Source organism: Typopeltis vanoorti, chromosome 5, assembly GCF_054136105.1.
Source record: "Typopeltis vanoorti isolate ZY-2024b chromosome 5, IOZ_Tvanoo_1.0, whole genome shotgun sequence".
Lineage (NCBI taxonomy): Eukaryota > Metazoa > Arthropoda > Arachnida > Uropygi > Thelyphonidae > Typopeltis > Typopeltis vanoorti.
The window spans coordinates 138,970,246-138,991,649 of NC_143553.1; the positions used below are offsets into that span (position 1 = coordinate 138,970,246).

At 37.5% G+C, this 21,404-nt stretch overlaps 1 protein-coding gene across 1 annotated transcript in view; it reads left to right on the forward strand.

The window, feature by feature from the left end:
• LOC150106868 (regulating synaptic membrane exocytosis protein 2-like) overlaps window positions 1-21,404 on the forward strand; it is an 828,152-nt gene that overhangs the window by 226,591 nt on the left and 580,157 nt on the right. Inside the window, exon 6 of the mRNA XM_090393494.1 lies at window positions 6,616-6,739. Coding sequence (XP_090249620.1) covers window positions 6,616-6,739 — 124 coding nt within the window. The remainder of the gene's footprint in view (window positions 1-6,615; window positions 6,740-21,404) is intronic.

Consider the following 21,404-nt stretch of genomic DNA (forward strand, 5'->3'; position numbering starts at 1 on the left):
TCCCTTGAAATGGATAAAATTGAGTATTGTGCAGTTATAAAATTCTTTGTAAAAGAATGTTTAACACCAAAAGAAATTCATTCGAAGTTCATAAAAGTTTATGGGCACACTTCTCCTTCATTTTAGACAATTAAGAAATGTGCAGCCAAGTTTAAACATGGCCGTACCAGCCTTGAAGATGATCCACTTGAAGAACATCCAAAAAGTGTAACAATACCAGAAATCATTGATCAGGTGCATGATATGGTATTGGATGCCCGGTGAGTCAAAGTGCGTGAAATTACTGAGACTATAGGCATTTCAAAAGAACGTGTAGGATATATTTTGCATGAAGAATTGCAAATGAAAAAGCTTTGCGCAAAATGGGTACTGCACTTGCTCACAGCAGATCAAAAATGCACTCGCATGAAAATCTCTGAACAGTGCTTGGAGTGTTTCAACAAGAATAAAACTGACTTTGTGCATCGATTTATTACTATGGATGAGACTTGGAATCACCATTACACACCAGAATCAAACAGCAGTCAAAACAGGAACAGAAGCTTGTTGTTCAGTGCCAAAGAAGACAAAGTCAGTTCCATCAGCCGGAAAGGTCATGGCATCGGTGTTTTGGGATGCTAAAGGCATTTTCTTTATTAATTATCTTGAAAAGGGTAAAATAGTAACCAGGGAATATTATTCCAATCTTTTAACCATTGATTTTAACCTAGATGAAAAAATTTGTGAGAAAAGACCAGGTTTGCAGAAGAAAAAAATCATCTTTCATCAGGACGGCTGCAATGCACTTGTCCACAAAGGTGTTTTAGCAATGGGAAAATTAAGGGATCTGCACTATGAATTGTTGGAACATCCACCCTATTCCCCAGATTTGGCTTCGTCTGACTTCTATCTTTTCCAAAACTAAAACTCTTCCTCATTGTTCAGCATTTTTCTTCGAATCAGCTGTAGAGGGGTATTTTACAGATATTACTGAGAACCACTACAGGGATGGGATAATAATGCTGGAGCATCACTGGAATCAACGTATTAGTCTTAAGGGAGGTTATGTTGAAAAATAGAAATAATTTTGAAATTATAAATTCGTTTTTTCATTGTTAGGCTGAGAACTTTTCAGACCACCTTCATACAGTGCCTTGAATATATTCACATTGTCTATAATCATGCTCAACATTCCAGAGACTGAGACCACCTTAGTCAGTCATCACTGCACCCATTCTGATATTTCTTCATCTTTTTGAAAGCCAGATGACCAAATCTGTGCACAGTAGTCCATATGAACCTAATCCGTGCCTTATACAATTGACCCGTAATCTCCTTTCTTCTACAACTGAGTGTCCTCCAATCATTGCCAGAATTCGTTGTGCTGTCCTCACAATTTTAGTGCATGCCCTTTAAATTTTAGGTCCCTATCCCTCATCACCTTCAGATCTCTTATTTCTTATTTCCACCAATATATACCTTCAATTCTCTACTTTATATCTCATCTTTGTTTTCTGATTTTAATGTTAGACTTTGCAACATTGAACTGGCAGCTATTCCCACTTCCATGCTTATTGACTCACTCAACTCAAGTCTTCTTCTAAAGCGATAACATCTGAAAACAACTGAATATCACTATTGAAATGTTCTCCAATATCATCAACATACAAATTAAATTGCAATGACCCTGAAATAGACCCCTGAGGCACACCACTAGTGACCTTCCTCCTCCTGGATATTGCTCCTCCACTAATAATTTGCCGAAACATATATAGCCAGCTTCTATTCCAATGCGCTAACCCATTATCCAATCTCATTGGTTGCAATAAATTTATCATGTGACAATCTATTAAAGGCCTTTGCAAAATCTAAGTATACCAATGTATATGCATCTCCTTGCCCAGTGCACCTGTTTTCCTTATTGTAATAAGTAAGTAGACTTTAATCACAAGCACAACACTCAGATTGGTCTGTAATTTATAGATCGTGTCTTGTTACCTTCCTTATCTTGCCTTTCTTCCCTCATTTGGAACTTACCTCAATGTAACACTCGTTAACTGACTACTGCATACTTCTCTTTTGCTATCCTAACCAACCAACTCACCTTCCTTGCCTGTTCTTTGCACTCCTCATACAGCTGATTATTACCACTCATATTACGATGCTTCCATAATGTTTTCTTCCTTCAGATTGCATGCTTACTTTCATCATTCATCTGTTTCACACTTAACTCATATAACATTCTATTCCTTGGAATACATTTAGACATTTCTTCTACTAGATAGTACATTTAGAAATTGCATCTCACCCAACCAGCATTTATCTCCTTTCCACCCAAATGCTCATTCCATGCTCACCTGCAAATTGTCTCCTTAGCTTCTCATAATCACCAGCCTTGTAGTTCCATAACCTATCCTTACAGAAGTCCTCACACTGCTGGCAGTGACTCAGGTAATCACTTAATGGTCACTCTCACTAACTAGAGGGAAATTTGACATTTCATTTATAATGACATCCTCTTGATGAGATAATCAAATCCAATACTCTTGATCCTTTCATGCCCTCTGTTACAAGCTGCCTAAGGTAGTTATCCTTCAAAAACTACTCAAGAAATTCATTTTCTTTACTTCCAGATCTATCTTGTAATCTCAGTTTGTATTACTATAATTGAAATCACCCATCATGACCATGATTATTCCTATTTGCATGGATAATTTGCTTATACATTTTATTGTCAATGCCATTCACATCACCAGGTCAATAGCAATAGCCAACCAAGTAGTGTTCATTCTATTCACCTATACCTCACACCACACTACTTCAAAACCACTGCCATCTCCACCTTTCATGGGTACAACTCCTTTTCTATCATCAACAGCGCTCCACATCCCTTTTTGCCTTTACCATTTTTGCGAAAAATATCACACCTTCCATCTCTGTTTCTTTCAAGAAGTTGTCCTCATCCAACCACATCTCACTTATCCCAACAATTTTTGGCAGAATAAACAACAGTTTTGTTCCCCTTGTGTCTATAGCAAGTTCCACTGATACCACTTCTTAGCTGTGACTCCTTCATGCCTTCCCCAGCCATTCCTCTCTGTTATTGTTCATCTCAGAATCCTTTCTAGATCCATTTTCCCATCTTTTTTGCACACTTCTTCTCTCATTCTTATTGCTCATGCTGCTCAATTCTCCATTCATAAGTATTCCTTAAATTTCTCCTTCCTTACCATTCTGCTCTTCCACATTGCTTCTTACTTGCTCTGCAGTCATAACTCTATTTTCTAGCAGCACCTCTCCAGATGACTCACACCAAAACCATTCAAATTTTGTCTGTCACTCTTATATAGTTCCATTCATCCCTCAAACTCATCCCACACATTCACTCCTTTCTCTTCACACATTTCTGCTAACATGCTATTCATGATCCTTATTCTGTGCCTCAGCTTATCACTGCCATACCTGGGCACTGACTACCTTTCCTCTCACACTGTTAGCAATTATACAATGACTGTTCCGAGATGTTGCAATCATTCAGTAGTATATTGTAAAGCAAAGTGTTGTTGCAGTGAGGGGGGGGAATGGGATGGATAGTCAATTTGTATCTCAAAAAAAAAAAAAAAAGGTAATAAATGTCATACTACAAGATTTTGTTCTGGAGCTGCTACTGTATAATTTGTGTACTGATGATATAGTTCAAAGCACAAAAGGAGATTTTCATTTGTTTGTGTAACATTGAGAGAATAATAGAGGGGAAACTCTTAACTTGCTTTTTCTACAAGAGAAGTTGTAGAGATTTGCCCTTTAATGGGGAAGTCATATCAATATTGTCAAGTGCAATGTCATGCACTTTGGCTTACACAGAAGAAGAACATTATGGAGGCAGCATAAGAGAAGGGGAAATAACCAATTCCATGAGGACTACAAAGAACAGGCAAGGCTGGTGACTTGGATGGTGAGGGTAGCTAAAGAGAGGTATGAACAGCAGTTAGCTAATGAAGGCAAAAAGAATCCTAAGGAGTTCTTTCAATATGTAGCCAGCAAAAGAAAGAATGATTATGGAAGGATGACATTGATTGGAGAAAATGGTATAAAGACAGCCGATGCTGAATGTGTGGTGGAGATACTTAATGAGCAGTTCATAAAGGTCTTTTAATCTTGTGAATGTGACTTCATGGAGAGATTGAGAGCAGTTGATGATGGGGAAAGGAGATTGACTGTAAGTGAGCATGAGGTGTATGGGGAGTTGGGCAAACTAGATGTAAATAAGGTTGTGGGAATTGATAATATATCACCACGTATTCTGAAGGAATGTACCAGGGAGTTGACACCTGCCTTGACATATTTTGATAATACTAGTCTTGCACTTGGTCAAGTTCCCAAGCAGTGGAAGGCAGGCAAGATTGTGCCACTTCATATAGGAGGTGTTAGAACTCAAGATTCAACAATAAGCCTATCTGTGTATCAGGTGTTGTAGTTAAGTTGTTAGAGAAGCTTGTGAGAACGAGGATTCAGAATTGAGCTGACAACAATGGTATTATCTTTGATGGACAGCATGGATTTGCTAAAGGGAGGTCATCTTTTAGTAATCTACTTACTTATTACAATAAAGTGACTGCTTCCCTGGACAGAGGAGAAGGATACACAGTAATATACTTAGATTTTGCAAAGGCTTTTGATAGATTACCACATGATAAGTTGTTAGTCAAACTGGAGTGGATGTGGTTTGATATTAGATTGGTGGATTGGATTGGAGACTGGCTATCTGATAGGTGTCAACAAGTTGTGTATTGGGGAGCAATATTCAGGAAAAGGAAAGTCACTAGTGGTATGCCTCAGGAATCTGTTTTAGGGCCATTACTGTTTAACTTGTATATTAATGATATTGATGAAGATTTGGATGGAGATATTCAGTTGTTTGCAGATGATACAAAGTTGGGACGAACCATGAAGAGTAGAGAAGATGTTGTGGCCTTACAAGAAGACTTGAATAAATTGAGTGATTGGGCACAGGAATGGGAATGTGAGTTCAATGTTGCAAAATGTAAGGTGTTAAAATTTGGAAAACAAAGATGGGATGAAGAATTTATGCTTTGTTAGGATATATTGTCAGAGGTGGAGGAAATAAGACATCTGCAGGTGATAGTGAATAAGGATCTGAAATTTTGGGGACAAAGCCAAAATTGTGAAGACAATACAAAAGCTTTTGGGAATGATGCGGAGGACACTGGCGTGTAGAAGTAGGGAGATTCTTGTTCCATTGTATAAGGCTTTGATTATGCCACACATGGACTGTTATGCCCAGATTTGGTCACCTGGTTTTCAGAAGGACGAAGAGATGTTGGAAAGGGTCGAGAAGCGACTGACTAAGGTAGTTTCTAACCTCTGGGATGTCGAGTATGAGGAAAGACTGAGAAGATGCAACTTGCAGAGTCTGGTGGACAGGAGGAAGAGGGGAGATATGATAGAGACCTACAAGTTAGAATGGTTGTTATAGGATCAATGCTGGAGAGGTTCTACCGAAAATAGTTGGAGATCAGGGAAGAACCTGAGATCATCCCTGGAAACTATAAAGTGGGTGTGAATAGGGGAGTGAGAAGCAGGTTTTTTTTCATGCAGAGTTGTGAATGATTGGAATACCTTGCCTGAAAGTATGGTGTCTGCAGAGAATTTGAGTGTGTTTAAAGCACAGTATGATGAGCTGTGTGTATGATAAAAGGACCTCCCAGATGAGTCTTTGACTCCATGGGGTCTTGAGTATATAATAGTATATAATAATATATAATAATAATAGTGAATATATTATATATTCACTATATTATATTCATATAATATAGTGAACATATAATATAGTGAGTATATAATAATAATAGTGAACCAGAATAATATAAAAGCAGCAAAAATTCAGCCAGTGATAGCCCTGTGGCCAGAAACAGCTTATTGTTGAACAAAGGTGGTTACATGAATCATGCAGTTGCATGAAACAGGTCACAGATGGTCAAATGGTAGTGCAGTACAATGTTAGTCAGCAAATGAGCATATTGGAATGTACAATGCATCATATTCTTTTTTTGATAGAATATATTGTACTATCAGACATTCATAATGTAATATGGCAGGCATTTGTTTTATATGTATATAGTTATATTTCCAAAATCAATCTTGATAAATCAAAATAAGCTTCTCCATCAAGTATTGATAAGAAAGTAAAGCCAAATCTTTATGGATTCAAAAATACAAGAAGGGTTTGTCTTTGCTTTCTGAGATTGTACATATACCCATTTCAGAAAGATATAAAGGAAACAAATTTCAGTTAAATTCACTTTTTTTTTTCATTTATTTATTTATTGATATTTCTGTAAAATTCACTTTTTTCATTTATTTATTGATAATTCTGTAAAACTCTGAATAATACTTTGTATGATATGTTTTTTGAGTAATAAATATGTAAGAAAAACAGTGTATACTAGTATCTATAGTAGGGCATTCATATTTGTGTTTTGATTTTGTCTTCACATAATTGGAATTTTTTTATGATATATGGTATTTTCTTTATTTTGAAGCTGTTTAGAACATTAAAACTTTTTTATTTTAGCTCCCTTTGATACTGAAACATTTCTCTTTCTTTTTTCTCAGGTGATGAGGTGATGGAATGGAATGGGCGCTCACTTCAGAGTAAAACATTTGAAGAGGTACATGATATCATAGCTGAATCAAAACAAGAACCACAAGTAGAGCTTATAGTTTCTCGTCCTCTTAGGTAAAATTATTTTAAAATTCCTACATATTCTAAAACAGCTGATTTTCTGTGTTCATAGTATCTGAATTAGTAAATTTCAGTTATGTGTAAGATGTTGAAAAGTTCCAGCCTTTTCTTCTCTTCATACTACAGAGGTAGTTAAATTTTGATAAGAGGCTATATCATTATTAACTTTTTGATCTTTTGGTTACATATGCCATTGAAACATTTTTGTGGTGCAACTACTTTTTTTAAATTTATTTTTGACTGTATATAGCTCTCTAAATATAATATGCTCTTAATTTAATTGCTTAATTTAAACTGTCTTTCTTTCTCTAACTTCACATATCAATATGGAAGGGAAGCTTCATTCGATTATATAGATAAATTGCAGATATTTAAAGCAGATGGAAGGAGGGTGTGCGAAGTGTGAGCTGAATGAGGACTTGATGAATACTAAAATGTTGATAACCGAAAGTGTTGGTAGCAAAATGCTGTGAAGAAGAGGAGTGCTTGTCTGATAGAAAAGGACGGTGTAAAAGAGCAGCGAAAATATGGTAAAGAAGTTCTAAAAAAAAGAACAGGCAATCTGAGAAACTTAACAATCGATGGTAAGAAGGGCGAATATAGTGGAAGTTAAAAAACAAAGCACAGTTAAAGATTAGCTGGTGAGCCGCATTGACTACAAATGAGCATGTATGGCTAGCAACAAAATTGAGAGATTAAATGAGAGCGAAGATATGATGCAGGATTCGAAAGTTGAGTTGTTTAAGATCAGTCATGAGATGATATGGATGTGGAATGAAGTTAAGAGAATTTGAGATATGTATGAAAGAGTGAAAATGATGAAAGTGAATAATATTGGTATAAAAGAGGTAAAAAAAGACCTGCAAATGACATGAAAGGATGCACAAAGTTTATTTAACTGGTGGTAGAATGAGTAGAGGGATTGATGCATTGGATATAAGAAGTACCCAATGTGATTCAATTATTAAAGGTGTGCTGGATGAGAGGATGCACAAAGTTTGTTTAACTGGTGGTAGAATATGTAAAGAGTTGGTAGCTATAATAGGGACGAATGACTTGATTGCGAAACAAAGGACATGTCAGACTGGATATCAGGAGGTTGTTGAGATAGATAAAAGAGAATAGTGATAGGAAAGGTAGTAAGCGTGTTGCCCAAGTATGACAGTGGTGAGATGAGGTGGAGAACAAGGATTATTATTATTATTATTGTTCCGGGAAACTCCAAGGAGTCGACAGACTCATCGAGGGAGGCCCTAACATCATGTCTGGAACAACTATTCAACATTCACACAGTATCTATCATATCTTGCCTTGAACTCATTGACAGTCGTAGCACCCACAACAGACTCTGGAAGCTTATTCCACTCATTCACCACTCTCCAAGTAAAAAACCTAGCTCTAACACCCTTGTCAACCACGCTCTTGCCCAGCTTCCATGCATGGCCCCTAGTCCTCCCACCACCAGTCATATTTTCAAAAATATCTTCTGGATCAATCTTATAAAAACCCTTCAGTAATTTGAATGATATGATCAATCATATCACCCCTCCTTTGCCTATCATCCAATTTCTGCAACCCACAAATCCTCATTCCACAGTCCTGCTATTATCTTGGTCACTCGTCTCTGGACCCTCTCCACTTCCTCCCCATCACGAAGAAACCCTGGTGCCCATAACTGGGCACAGAAGTCCAGATGGGGTCTTATCAAGGCTCGATACAGAGGAACAACAACTTGTTTGTCTCTACATGTTAAAATATTTTTCGTAAGCCAAGTGATTTGGTGAGCTGTTTTAGTCACTTTTGCAATGTCCCCCCCCTAAACTTCAACTCCCTATCCACCAGCACTCCCAAATCCCTGGCCTCATCAATCTCCTGGAGTATGGTTCCACCAATGCGATATATTGCTGCTGTTCTTTTCGCCCCAAAGTGCATAACCTTACACTTTGCCACATTAAACTGACATCCATTTTTCCTAGCCCATTCCTCCAAACTATCCAAATCATCCTGTAAAATTTTGACATCCTGTGCACTCACAATTGCTCTACCCAACTTTGCATCATCAGCAAACAAGTGAACACTTCCTCTCAAATCCTTTCCAATATCATTGATGAACAAATTGAAAAGCAGTGGTCCAAGAACAGAGCCCTGCGGCACTCCACTAGTCACAAGACGTCTTTTTGACTCCACTCCTGAATAAACCACTCTCTGGTATCTCTCCTTCAACTACCCTCCTATCCATCTTATCAACCCTATATCTATCCCCATCTGCTCCAGTTTACTGATTAGGGTTCCATGTGGTATCCTGTCAAAGGCCTTGGCAAGGTCCAGTAGTATCACTGTAAACCCATTACCCCTATCCAGTTCAGCCATCACTGTGTTATAAAACGTGAGCAGGTTACTGAGGCATGATCTACCCTTCACAAAACCATGTTGTCCCCCATACAATATCCCATTTTCATCTATCCAATCCTGTATTCTTTTCTTGACTAATTTCTCTAAGACCTTGACAATGATTCCTGATATGCTAATCGGTCGGTAATTTACAACAGCAGTCTTGGAACCACCTTTATGCAGTGGAACTATTTTCTCCTCCTTCGACCCGCTTGGGACTAACCCAGACCCGAGACTCAAATTAAACAAAATGGTCAAGGGTACTGACAATTCTTTAGCTGCTTCTCGTACTACACGAGCTGGTATACCATCCAATCCCACAGATGTATTGACATTGAGGTTATGCAATAGACTACTCACCTCCACTTCATTCACCACAATTCCCGTATAATCTACTGGTTTATTCGTTTCTGCAATGTCACCACCTGGATGATATATTCTTGCAAAGTGCTCACTCAGTAACTCAGCTATCTCAACTGATTCAGTTACCTCCCTACCATCGGCATTCTTTAAAATCATTCTGCCATGTACATTTTTCCTTTTACTTGCTACAACTGTTTAGGATTCTCTTTAGCCTGCATGGCCAATGTTCTTTCGTAATCCTTTTTTGCTTTTCTTACCACACTCGTCACCCTTCTGGCTGCGCTTTATACCGTTCATGTGCCTGCCGGTCACCTTTCTCCTTAAATTCCCTCCATAGTTGTTTCTTTTTTTGCAGCTCAAGCTTAATGGTGTTATTCATCCATTTAACCCCTACTTGATTTATTATTCGGACTCTAGGTATACAGTGAGCCATTGCTTCATGCAAGCACTTCCTAACTACCTCCCATGCACTATCAACTTCTAGTCCTTGCAGTTGTACATGCCATGGCACTGAGCCAATCAAACTCCTAAGCTTGTCATACTTTCCCGCCCGATAATTCCACATGTACCCTGTCTTAATTGAAAATTCTACACCTTTAGCCACCTCCCAAGTCAAGACCCTATGATCACTCTCACCGATTGGTGGCAATGTGGTCATATTTGTTACAGCCAAATCCTCAGATGTAATTACTAGGTCAAGCACTCTCTGAACCCTAGTATTTTCCATTACATGCTGTCTCAGATAGTTATCCCTTAATAACCGCATAAAATCCAATTCCTTCCTCCCGTGTGTCCTCTCCTCACTCGAATCAATGCGACCATAGTTGAAATCTCCCATAATAATCACCCTCCTTCCACTCATTTCTTCTATTTGCTTGTGCATACTGTCACCACCATCTTTTCCATCACCTGGTCTATAGCAGCACCCAATTGTATATTTAGTTCTGCTAGCCACAATCTCACACCAAATGGCCTCAAATGTGCTCTTTTCTCTATCCTGCAATTCAACTTCTATTCTCCTTGGCTGTAGCTCATCAGCTATCATTAACAATACTCCTCCCCCCATTTTATTCTCTCTGTCATTCCTGAACACACTATACCCAACACATTCAATCCCACTAGCTATATCATCTACAGTCAGCCATGTTTCACTAATACCAATAACCTGTGGTCTGGAAGTGCCAACCATGGCCAAAAACTCTTCCTTCTTGTTTCTAATACTCCTAGTATTAGTGTACATGAATTAAGACCCCCATTAGCCCCAACCCTACTTTGATGCCTTATATTAACTATCCTGGTTTGTTGTCCTTATTTGCTCTAGCATATTATATTCATTCTTACATTCAACTGCCTCCCTAAGGACTGTATATCTACTCCTCCCCCTTAACAAATCTAGTTTCCCTGAATTTGCACATCCACTACATTCAGCAACACTCTCTCAAGTCTTCTTACAACATAACCATTCAAATGCAGGCCATCCATCTTATATAGATCCTTTCGCCCATCAAACTCACTCCACACGTCCACAAATTCCACACCACTCGTCATACATAACCCACGCATAAAGTCATTCGCAATTATGGCCCTCCTTTTAAACATTTCACTGTCATACCGTGGCAAAAGACTAATCATTCTAACTCTCTCACTCTTTTCTTTTGCTACCTCAAACAATTCATTCAGGTCTTCTATCATTTCCATTTTATCTCCTTTCAAATCATTCGTACCTGCCACAACAATCATTTCTTTCACCCTTTCCTTTTGCTCTCTAATAGACTCAGTTACATCCTTTATGGATGTAATCGCGTTCAACAATGCGATCTCACTCAATGCATCTATCTCATCCTTTTTATTCTCTGAGAAACCATTAATACTATCATTCACACTTTCTACATTCACACTCTCATAATTCTCATGTACAACCTTGCCGTTTCTTGTCATATCGCTATTTTCTTCATTCTGAAGTTTGACAAAATTATCACACTCACGATCCGAAATACACTTCAATTCCTCATTCTCCCTACATTTTCTACACACATTCAATCCTTTATTATCATCTATCCACACTCCGACCGCACTTCGCAAAGCGTACATTTCACAGCTAGTACACTGACTCATTTCTTTTATACTACCGTTCTTTGATAAAGATAGCGAACCATCATTAATGGCCGCCATTTTCCTTCGTACAGGTGCCATAATTGTTGCAACGTGTTTTATCAAATAATAAGTTATAACACACCAAAAACACACAAATAGACGCACTAAAATATGCAAGGCAAACAAAACCACGCAATATTAAGTAATTTTATCAATGATAACTGAAAATAATACTTATCTTATCAGGAGCTTGCACGAACACTACACACTACGATATAACCTCGGTATGTTAGCAGAAATGTGTGAGGAGAAAGGAGTGCAGTTTGTTAATGTGCGGAATAAGTTTGAAGGACAAAGTGAACTGTATCAAAATGATGGACTATTCATTCTTTACCACTCTAACTCTAATGAAACAACAGATTTATTCAAGAAGGTTAAGGATATAATCAAAAAATTCAAACCAAAACTTAATATAATTGCAGAGGAAAAAGGCAAGATCTGAAATGACACTATTGACATAGCCAAAAGATGGAAAGAGTATTACATGTGCTGAGCTTTACAAGGACTTAGTTATTCAATAAGAAAAATGAAGGAACTGTCAAAAACATGGAATCGGAACCAGAGATCCTCAAGAGTGAAGTAGAACAAGCAATCAAAAAATTAAAGAATAACAAAACTCCAGGTTCTGATTCAATATTGGCTGAAATGCTGAAAAAATCAAGTTTCAAGTTGACCATGTATCAAGTTGACCGCATTCTCCTTCAGGAGAATGCGGTCAACTTGATACATGATTTATGCAACAAAATCTGGAAGACTGGAAGATAGCCAAATGACTGGACCAGTTCCATCTTTATCCCAATCTACAAAAAAAAAAAAGGCAATCACAACAAATATGAAAACTACTGCACTATTGCCCTTATCTCACATACTAGCAAGATTTTACTACACATTATTAAGGAAGCATTACAAAGTTTTAGAAATCATTAAATCTCAGAAGAATAAGCAGAATTCAGAAAAGGTCAAGGAACTAGAGATCATATATCAAACATCAGACAAATAATCGAAAAAGCAAGTGAATTCAACTTAAGCCTTTATCTATGCTTTATAAATTACTCCAAGGCCGTTGACTATATGAGGTGGGATATCATGCAAGAATCGGGAATACGAAACCATCGAGTAGCCCTCATATATCAAGGAAATCAAGCAACAGTAAGAATTGAAAACTTGGTATCCCCCCCCCCCCCTGCATTTCAATTTGAAAAAGGATCAAGACAAGGATGCATTCTCTCACCATTACTATTCAACCTTTACAGTAAAACTATAATGAAAAGATCTCTAGAAAAGTGAAATGGAGGCATTAAATTAGGTGGCTGACAATCACTAATCTACGATACATAGATTCACAGTGATAATAGCCACAAACAAACAGGAATTAAAATCCATCCTGAATCAATTAGAATGGGAAAGTGTAAGCCATGGTTTATGAATAAATCAAGATAAAACCAAAATAATGATTTTAAACAATGCAGAAGAGATAGATATAGAAGGAATTGAAATTGTCAGCAATTTCAACTACCTTGGAGTGATAATAACAAAAAAAAGAGATGTAAAAAAGAGATAAGAAGAAGAATAGCACTAGCTAAGAAAGTGATGACTGATTTAACTAAGATCTGGAAAGACAGGCACATCTCCAAAAAGACTAAAATTAAGCTTGTAGAAAGCTTAATTTTTTTCAATTTTTATCTATGCTTCTGAGTCTCGGACAATGACAAATATGATAGAAGAAGAATTGAGGCATTTGAGCTCTGGTGCTGGAGAAGAATGTTAAGAGTTTCTTGGATAGAAAAACGAACATTCGTGCAATATTTTGGACACATATGCAGAAGGGAAGGCAACTGCCTGGAAAAAATAATCATCCAGGATAAACCATGTGAAAAATGAAAAGAGGGAAACCCCCCCAACAAATGGATTGACCAAATATCAAGAATCACTGGACTTAAACTAGAACAAATAGTAAGAGAAGCACAGGGGAGAAAGAAATGGTGAAGCATCATCAGGAAGGCCACGAGTCCTCAGACATGAAGAGATCTGAGAGAGAGAGAGAGATACATTATCTCATAAACATAAACACTTGATATACATTCTTGTTCAGTATTATAACTACTTACAATTCTTGTTCAGCATGCTGTCTTTCACCTTAACCTTCTGTTCACACGAAGTGTTCTTCTTGTCTTTCTTTCTGTCTGCCAGCTCATTCCTGATTTTTCTGCTGAATTTCGTCCTTGTCCGAGTTCATCTGTTATTCCTTACCATGTACGACCCTTAGCTTGGCAGTGATGTGCAGCTCTTTCCTTACATGATATCAACACAATACTTCTCACGTGGTGATGGACCCAGGCAGAAGACTCAGAATCCATGACACTTCTCTTTAGATTTCCAACAGCGAACCAAGTGTGACGGCAAACCCAGATAAGAGAAGGCTTAGAAAACTCCAAGACAAATTTCCTCCTCAACGACCTGCCTTTTATAAGCTTATGTGCATGCACGCACGTGTCTCTCGAAAATGGTCACCTATTGACATTTGGACATGATGATGTCATTCTTTAGGTGTTTTTTAAATTTCCATCTATGACAATTCCTGGAATTCTTCACTATTTTTATAATTAGACTTATTGATTTAACATGAGTTAATATTGTTACATGATGATGTCATGAGCCACATTATTTTAACAAAGGCTCATTACAAGATTATGACAAAAATTAACATTTCTCTCAGTACATTCTCCTAAACAAAAAACATGTAAAAACGAATGCCATAAGTTATGAAGTCACATATCATGAAATATTTTACAGAACTACAAGGCTGGTGTAGTTCTGTAAAATATTTCATGATATTTCATCATAAGGCTGTGATTATGGGGAACTCAGAATACAGCTTGGAGGTGTACCATGGAGTTAGCTGGAAAAGAGATCAATGCAGCTTGGAGGATATTCAAGAACTATATAGTAGAAGTAATATCAAAATGTATTCTAAGGGACAGAAGGGTTAAATAAGGTAGGTGTGAAATGGATGAATGAAGAGATTAAGCATGTGATACAGAGAAAAAAGGCAATATGGAGGCAAAATAAGAGAAGTGGTAATAATCAATTCCATGAGGATTACAAAAAAACAGGCAAGGAGAGTGACTTGGTTGGTAAGGGTAACAAAAGTGATGTATGAGCAGCAGTTAGCTAATGAAGCCAAAGAGAATCCTTGGGAGTTCTTTCGATATGTAGCCAGCAAAGGTGTGATTATAAGTGAGCAAGTAGTATATGGGGAATTGAGCAAACTTGATGTTAATAAGGCTGTGTAACTTGATAATATATCCACATATTCTGAAGGAATGTGCCGTGGAGTTGCCATCTGCCTTGATATATTTTTTTTTAATATGAGTCTTGCACTGGGTCAAATTCCAAAGTAGTGGAAGGAGGGCAAGATTGTGCTGATTCATAAGGGAGGTGATAGAACTCAAGCATCAAATTATAGGCCTATCTGTGTGTCAGGTGTTGTGGTTAAGTTGTTGGAGAAGTTTGTGATAACTAGGATCCAGAATTGGGTTGACAACATTGGTATTATCTTTGATGTACAGCATGGGTTTACTAAAGGGAAGTCATGTTTTAGTAATCTACTTATTATTACAATAAGGTGATGGCTTCCTTGGACAGAGGAGAAGGATGCACAGTAATATACTTAGATTTTGCAAAGGTTTTTGATAGATTACCACATGGTAAGTAGATATGTTAAAGATACCAAGCAATTTTAAACCTGGTTTTACTCCATTTTTTCCAAGTAAGCAAACAGACAAAATGTCAAGTTTGCACCTGCAATTTATGCAAGACTAGCTGATCCCACAGGTAGTGCAAGACCAAGGCAACTCGTGGTAAAAGTGGAGCAAGCTCTGATCACTAATCTTAATATTTACCCTTAATGCCAAAACACATCTCCAAGAAGGGGATGTATGATGTTTTGTATTAAAGGCAAGGGGCCACTACCCAGACCGGTTTCGACCTTTATTGAGGTCTCATCAGTGGGAGCTAGGCTAGAAATACCAAGATTTAGTAATGCAGAGCTTGTAAGTATTTTACCAAAACAAGTTACCATAAGGTGTTATAACCTTATTAAATAAAAATCTCGGAGGAGATATAGATATAGAAAGTATTTTTAACTTGGGTATAGTTATGTTAAAGATACCAAGCAATTTTAAACCTGGTTTTACTCCATTTTTTCAAGTAAGCAAACAGACAAAATGTCAAGTTTGCGCCTGCAGGTAAGTAGATAGTCAAACTAGAGCTGATGGGGTTGTATATCAGATTAGTGCATGGGGTCGGAGACTGGCTATCTGATAGGTATCAGCAAGTTGTGTATTGGGGAGCAGTATCCCAGAAGAGGAAAGTCACTAGTGGCATGCCTTAGGGGGGGGGGGGTCTGTTTTCAGACTATTACTGTTTAACCTGTATGTTAATGATATTGGCAAAGATTTGGATGGGTATATTCAGTTGTTTACAGATGATGGAAAGTTGGGACGAACTATGAAGAGTAGAGATGTTATGGCCTTATAAGGACTTGAATAAATTGAGTGAATGGGCAAAAGAATGGGGGATGCGAGTTCAGTGTTGCAAAACGTGAGGTTTTAAAATTTGGGAAACAAAGATGGGATGTAGATGCTTGGTGGGGATATATTGTTGGAGGTGGAGGTAATAAGAGATCTTGGGGTGATAGTGAATAAGGATCTGAAATTTAAGGGACACATTGCCAAAATTGTGAGGACAACACAAAGACTTCTGGGAATGATGTGGAGGGACACTGACTTGTAGAAGTAGGGAGATTCTTGTCCTTGTATAAGGCTTGATTAGGCTACATATGGACTACTGTGCAGAGATGTGGGAAAGGGTCCAGAGTTTCTGATCTCTGGAATGTCAAATTTGAGGAAAGGTTGAGAAGATGCAATTTACAGAGTCTAGAGGATAGGAGGAAGAGGGGTGATATGAGAGATGTACAAGTTAGTAAGGGATTGTTATAGGATCAATGTTGAAGAGGTTATACAGAAAACAGATGGAGATCATTGCACGCAGAATTTTGAATGATTCGAATCCCTTGCCTGTGAGGGTAATGTATGAAGAATGTGTGTTTAAGGTTTTTGAGTGTGTTTAAGGCATGGTATGATGAGCTGTATGTATGACAAAAGGACCTCCTAGATGAATCTTTGACTCCATGGGATCTTATGATAATTATAATAATATTATGACATAACACCTCCTGGGAGTCCAAAGACTCATCAACGGAGGGCACCTACTCTACAACTATCCACCAACTGCACTCACAGCATCTACTGCCTACCACCACCATTAGTTTTCCCACAGACAATCACAGACATCCATGCCCATGACAATATTCGAACCTGCAGCCTTTTGGCTGGAGAGCCAATACACTAGCCACTCTGCCAACCAGGCTGGTAAAATAATAATAATAGTAATAAATTATTTGTTCTTGGTCTGACAGCAATTGTTCACCTACTGAACAGATTACTTTATAATCCTCATAATTTTCATAACACTAGACCTTTTCTTGAAAACTCTCTTTCCAGATATGTGACAAATGCTGCTCTCCTTTTTGACAACTCTAACAATAACCTCAGAGTGTTTGCTTTTCTACAGATTGACTTCTTCCAGCTAGTTGCACCCTTTAGTTTTTTGGCCATGTAGTAATACCTAGTATGAAATTTTCTGTAATTTCTACACCTCTTTTCCAGGGTAAAACATTTAAAGATGTATGATATCATAGCTGAATCAAAACAAGAACTACTACTCCACAAATAATGAAAATAATACTTGCTAGATTGAGGCCTCCCATTCTTCTAATTTCCCTCTGCTGTTCAAGCTTTTGTTTTCTAGCAGTTGTGCTGAAATAGTTCTAGATTAAAAAAAAAAAAAAAAAAAAAAAGTAGCATATCTAAGATGACAAGTCAAAAACCTCAGTTCATACTTGGCCTACCAAAACTTCAGCAGGTGACATTTGCTGCAAAATATTATCAAAAAGTCCAAATCAGACTTTGTTAAGGCTATTGAGCCTTAACCAACTTCTCCCCTCCATGTTTCCATCTCTCTTACATCCAGTTTGGTTGGCTGTTTTGGATTTATAACCAAAGTATATTATATCTGTATATTGTGCATTTCCTACTGGCTAGTTTGTCTATTTTACAGGATGAAAAATCCAAGTTTCTAGGGTTAAAAATCCTGCCACCTATGAGCCCAGCTCAGATGATAAGACCCTTATGAAGGTTCTTTTCATCCTAAATGAGATGTGAACCCAGATGAAGATAAAGCTTTTAGTGTTATACAATCAGCCATTTCAGTAAATTATGGAGACTACAACCGTGTTAGGAATAATTACTTTAATTTTCAATGTTTTAACCTTCATATTAATGTCATCGAATCGAGGAGCCTGTGTAGCTCAGTGAATGTGGCATTTGCATACCACGGTGCTTGGTTGCATGAAGGAAGACTTGGCTTCAAATCTAGTCGCCGACTAGAGGAAATTTTTATAAGCCTTTTTTCGACTGGTTTCTGAGTTAGTTGATCTCTGGCACAGGCAAGCAGGTTTTTTCTCCCAGAAACTCGAGTTTTTCGTCTTGCAAACTCAAGAAAATCGACTGTAGAACCCACACTATTTCAGACATTAAATATATTGTGTTAGGGACCATGAAATGGTGGCACTGGATGAGCTGTTTCTTCACCATGGTGCTTAATTAGTGATAGTCTTGGGCCAGCTATCTCTGATTGGGTACCAGTAAGATTGAACTGCCCGTACAGTCTCCAAAAAGTTAGATAGGGCTAAAACGGCCTCGCCTACTCCCTATACGGGAATAAAAAGGCATTAGATGATTTTTTTTTTATTAATGTCATCATCTGGAGTATGCACATATATATAGAAAGACAAGCTATATTACATTTCAAACAGTATGCCAAACTGGCCTGACTTCAAGTGGAATAAAAAACTACATCAAAGCTATTTCCTGTTTATAACATCATCAGAGAACAAATTCATATAAATACCTTTAATATAGCAAAATTGGTGGCCTAATCAATAATTTAGTATAGATATTTGTTATACTAAAGCTAAGATCGTAGATTACTACAGTCCTAATTATAATTAGGACTGTAGTAATCCTAATTATAATTAGTAATAATGTAGTAATTAGGAGTTTACCAGTTGATTAATAATGATCAATATGGATTTTACTACTGAAATTTCACAGCAGTTCTCCTAGTCAACCTAATCCATCTTTAAATGCAAGCCATGGAAAAGCTTGAAGAAACGGTTGTGGATGCTCTTTCTATTTCCAGTGCATTTGATTGGGTCTAGCATAAAGGCCTTCTTCCCATGTTACAATCTTATCCCCCTTCTGGTCACTTTGTGTGTGTGTGTGTGTGTGTGTGTGTGTGTGTGTCTGTTATTATTATTATTATTATTACATCACACCTCCAGGGAGTCCAAAGACTCGTCAAGGGAGGGCATCTACTCTACCACTCTTCATCTCACTACTCCACCAACCTTCATCATCTAACACCAACGCCATCTACCGCCGACTTCCACCGCTAGTACTTTCACAGACAATCACAAACATCCATTCCCACAGCGGGATTCAAACCCGCAGCTTTTTTGGCTGGACAGCAGATACGCTAACCATTCGGCCAACCAGGCGGTGCGTGTGTGTGTTTTTTGGCATTTTCCTCCCAGTAGTAACCCTACCAGGAGGTAATTTATGTTCCATTCCATACAATGCATATATTACATGTAGCTTCCAAGTACTGATTAACATTTACATTTTTAATTTTATATCAATATTCATATTTACATTTCCAATTTTGTATCAATATTCATGTTTACATTTCCAATTTTGTATTAATATTCATATTTACATTTATATTTTTACGTCTATATGTATGTACATATTCCGACTTTTGCACCCATATTTATATTTATATTTTTATATATACATATATTTACACTATATAATTCATACAATATCAATAATTTATGTTACTTTACAACGACTGGTAGTTAATCTCATTGGCAAATTTAATTAGTTCTGAGTAATACTGTTCGATTAGTCTGTTTTGACACTGGCCACTTGTCTCCAGAAGTAACGACGTGTTGCATTAGGGGCATCCGTATGAAGTCCAGTAGCTGGCAGTCGTAAAGTATGTGGTCAACAGTCTGTTGGAGTTGTCAACTACAAATACATGATGGTGATTCCAGGATATGGAATATGTGTAAGTAGTGTCTTAGTTTTCCATGTCCCTATAGTAGTGTGGTTAAACTTGAAGAAATGGTGTGTTTTTTCAGCTGGAGTTTGTTTCTGATGCTAGGAAAGACTTATTTTGTTGATGATCCGTTTATTGATGTTTTACATTCTTCTTCCCACAAGTCTAGGCTTCTTTCTTCTGCAAGTGTTTTTATAGCAGATTTCGAGTACTTTTGGTAACTCGTTTTTGCCATTCACTTCTAGTCGCTTCCTTAGCCAACTGATCCGCTCTCTCGTTTCCTGCAACCCCTGTATGTGCGTTCACCCAGCAGAACTTGATTTCCCATCCTGATAGAGTGAGATTCCAAACCAGCTTTCTTGTCTGTTCTATTAATGCTATATGGTTGTTCTGGTTTTTTATGCCGTCTATAGTGCTTCTACTGTCACTGTAAATTGTTGCTGTCTTTTGATATAAGTGAATGGACTATAGCAAGTTGTTCTGCTTGGTTGTTGGAACGGAGAGGATGCAGTCTAGAGCAGCATTCTTGTATAATGGACTGCCTGTTATATGCCAGCCGACATTCCCTCTAGTTTTGCTTCCGTCAGTGTATATATGGAATTCGTCACTTTCAGAGCTTTCCTTCTCCTTAATATTCATTTTCTTTGCTGGGTGAGGCCACTTACTGTAGTGAAGCGGACGTTCGTAGTAATTTGGATCAATGTTAGAATTTTCATTATATCTTCCGGAAGTGACTTCGTATATTAGAGGTGATTCTTGTATTTTCAGGCAGATCGGTGTAAAAGCTGCAATAATGCAAGCTGCCTCGAAAGATATTGTCCTGTATCCTTTAATTTTATGTATGGCTATAAGGCATTGAACTCTATTTAGCTTTTGTCTATTTTTCTTTGATTTTAGTGACTGTTTCCAGGCAGGTGCAGCACAAGATATTAATGGTAGTATAGCTCCGTTATATATTGTTTTCAGCGCTCCTCCTAATCCCCACTTAATCCTTGCCGACTTTGCTAGAAGGTTTACAATTTGTAAGCTTTTTCAGCAACATATGAGATGTGCTTGTTGAAGGTAAATCTTTCATCTATTATTACCCCTAGGTATTTTAGCTCATTGGCTACTTCGATAACTTCTCCGTTTAGGAAGACTGTAACAGGTTGTTTTGATTTTTTACTTGAAATATGAAGCACTTTATACTTGCTGCTATTGAATGTAACTTTCTTCTCGCGTGCCCACTCTGCAATTTTAAAGAGTTCTTTGTTGGCTGTTACTTCTAGTTGTAACCCATTGCGTCCCCGAATCATTATCATTGCATCATCAGCGTAAGCTATGACTTTTGTTTAGTAGTGAAAGGAAGTCTTAATAGTGAGTCGTACTGGATGTTCCAGAAGCCTTGAGGGCAGCCTCATTTGACTTCTTTCATTACAGTTGTGGTTTTTAATAACATGGTTGCTCCTCTGTCTGTAAAATAATTTTTTGTAAGATCGAGTAAGTTTTTTGGACATTTTAAATCTCC